Here is a 2,013-nt window from a genome sequence, read left to right on the forward strand (position 1 = left end):
AAAAGTCGACACACGTTTATTGAATAAAATAAAACTATGCACTTTTTTGCTGTATACACATATATAACGGGGCAATATTTTTGTAGGTTCATAAAAACTTTCAATTAAATTTCAATTTACAATTGTTCAGTTTATCAGATTGCTCAAACCCCTAATAGATTGCGGCACAAGACAAGAACAGAAAATAATTTATATTGCCTATTGCCTGTAATTGTAGACATATTTTTGCATAAAAAATTCATACTAAGAACCAAGATTGGACTCTAATACTGATAATACGTAAATAAATGTAAATGTATCCTTTTAATAATAATTTCGTATTTTGTATTCTACCATCTGTTGCCACGTAAACATTTTTTGACATCACCAAGAGCCACATAACCTATCTTCGAGAGATGTTTTTCTGATATGCATGTACATAAAACCGGCAATAGTTTTCAAAGATTAAAAGAATGGGTAAGCTTGCTTTTGAAATAAAGTTTTTATTATTAATAGAGTGTTCTTTCTTCAGCTGTCACCACGGGTACTTCTTTTGTATTGGCAGCAATAAGTTCAGTGTTGATATTTTCTGGGATGCAAATGTTCAGGCCTTGGTTTAGCTCTTCACAGCTACACACTTTGCTTGGCGGATATTTGGGATCACTTTTATTTATTTTATGCCTGACGGCGTTGGGCAACTTGGAAACTTGTTTGTTTGGGAAATCGTTCCAAGTGAAAATTTTCCCTGAAGGTGAAGCAATGTTTATTCATATCATATTACTACAATAATTATACATAGTTTAGGGTACAGGGATGGATAATTTTTTTGTTTTTTTTTTTTTAGTATCCGTTGCTTTGTTAGTCTCTCTTTTTGCCTCGGCAACAATTCATCGTGTTTGTGGGTCGTCCTGGTAAGTTGTGAGTGTAACTACTTAACCTTTGCTTCATATTTTTTTTTTTAGTTTCCTAATATCCTTGTGCGCTTTGTATTACTTGAATAAATATTCACAAAGAGTGTACGCTGTTCCAACAGCACCTGTTGTAGTGCAAACGGGGAAAAAGAAGAAGAATACTTCTTAGGATCTCGTATTGGCAATTTAACTAATTTTTCTATTAATTTTTTAGCAAACTTTTCTTTAACTTTGTACTCAAATATTTATATCAATAATAAAGTGAATCATGCATTAATTTCTTTAAAATAAATGTTCTAATTCTTTATATATATATATATTTTTGTTTCTTGTAATATTCCCTTACCTTGCGTTATATAAAATTTAGGGACGGTTTTTAAAAATACCAAGGGCTTAGAAACAAATGTTTATTTTTTTTATTAAATATTAGTGCACATCAGTATATAAAATTTCAAATAATTAAATAAATAGTTACAAAACATAGAAGTGTTTGCGTTAAGGATTATTTGAAAAGCATTCAGTGACTATAGTATTCACTGCTTTCTTTTAAAGTGAGTTTTTTACTGTAAACTATAAAGACCTTTAGAAAACGTGTCAAAATTGTCATACAAAAATATTCGTAGGATATTTGGTTCATTTAATTTGTTACTAGATTTAGACACGTTTCGTCAAATATCCACGAATAGATAAACCAACAATAAACTTAATAAAAACAACAGAAATAATATTAATCTGATATTATTAACAAAAGTAATGAGGTGAAACTGAAATCGATTTACAAATGTGTATGAATATATATCCCCACTTTCAGAATTACTTTCTTCGCTCGACAACACTCTTACCCTGTGTATCATCAGGAATTCAACCTGTAATAAAAATGAGACATTAGGCAAAATATTATATATTCCACAAAAAACAAATTCTATGTTCCAGAGTACTAACAGCACTATGGTAATTTTTTTTCTTTAAAGTGAAACTTATTTCTAAGACTGGCGAGTTCCAACAATAAATTTTAGCTCTCAGTTAGTGTTTGCGTTAGTAATGATAGATCATTGGCATGTACCTCCAATCTCTTGATTTACACTAATATCGGGAATACGCCACAAGAAATAATAAGCCTACA

General features: G+C 30.1%; 1 protein-coding gene across 1 annotated transcript; it reads left to right on the forward strand.

Moving 5' to 3' along the window:
• Window positions 1–177: 177 nt before the first annotated feature.
• On the forward strand, window positions 178–1,205 carry LOC108916924 (protein KRTCAP2 homolog). The gene is made up of 4 exons (XM_018723262.2): window positions 178–456; window positions 512–730; window positions 824–890; window positions 942–1,205. The coding sequence occupies exons 1-4, from the start codon at window positions 453–455 to the stop codon at window positions 1,057–1,059; spliced, it is 408 nt and encodes a 135-aa protein (XP_018578778.1). The 5' UTR covers window positions 178–452; the 3' UTR covers window positions 1,060–1,205.
• The last annotated feature ends 808 nt before the right edge of the window (window positions 1,206–2,013 follow it).

Source organism: Anoplophora glabripennis, unplaced genomic scaffold, assembly GCF_000390285.2.
Source record: "Anoplophora glabripennis isolate ALB-LARVAE unplaced genomic scaffold, Agla_2.0 scaffold2, whole genome shotgun sequence".
NCBI lineage: Eukaryota > Metazoa > Arthropoda > Insecta > Coleoptera > Cerambycidae > Anoplophora > Anoplophora glabripennis.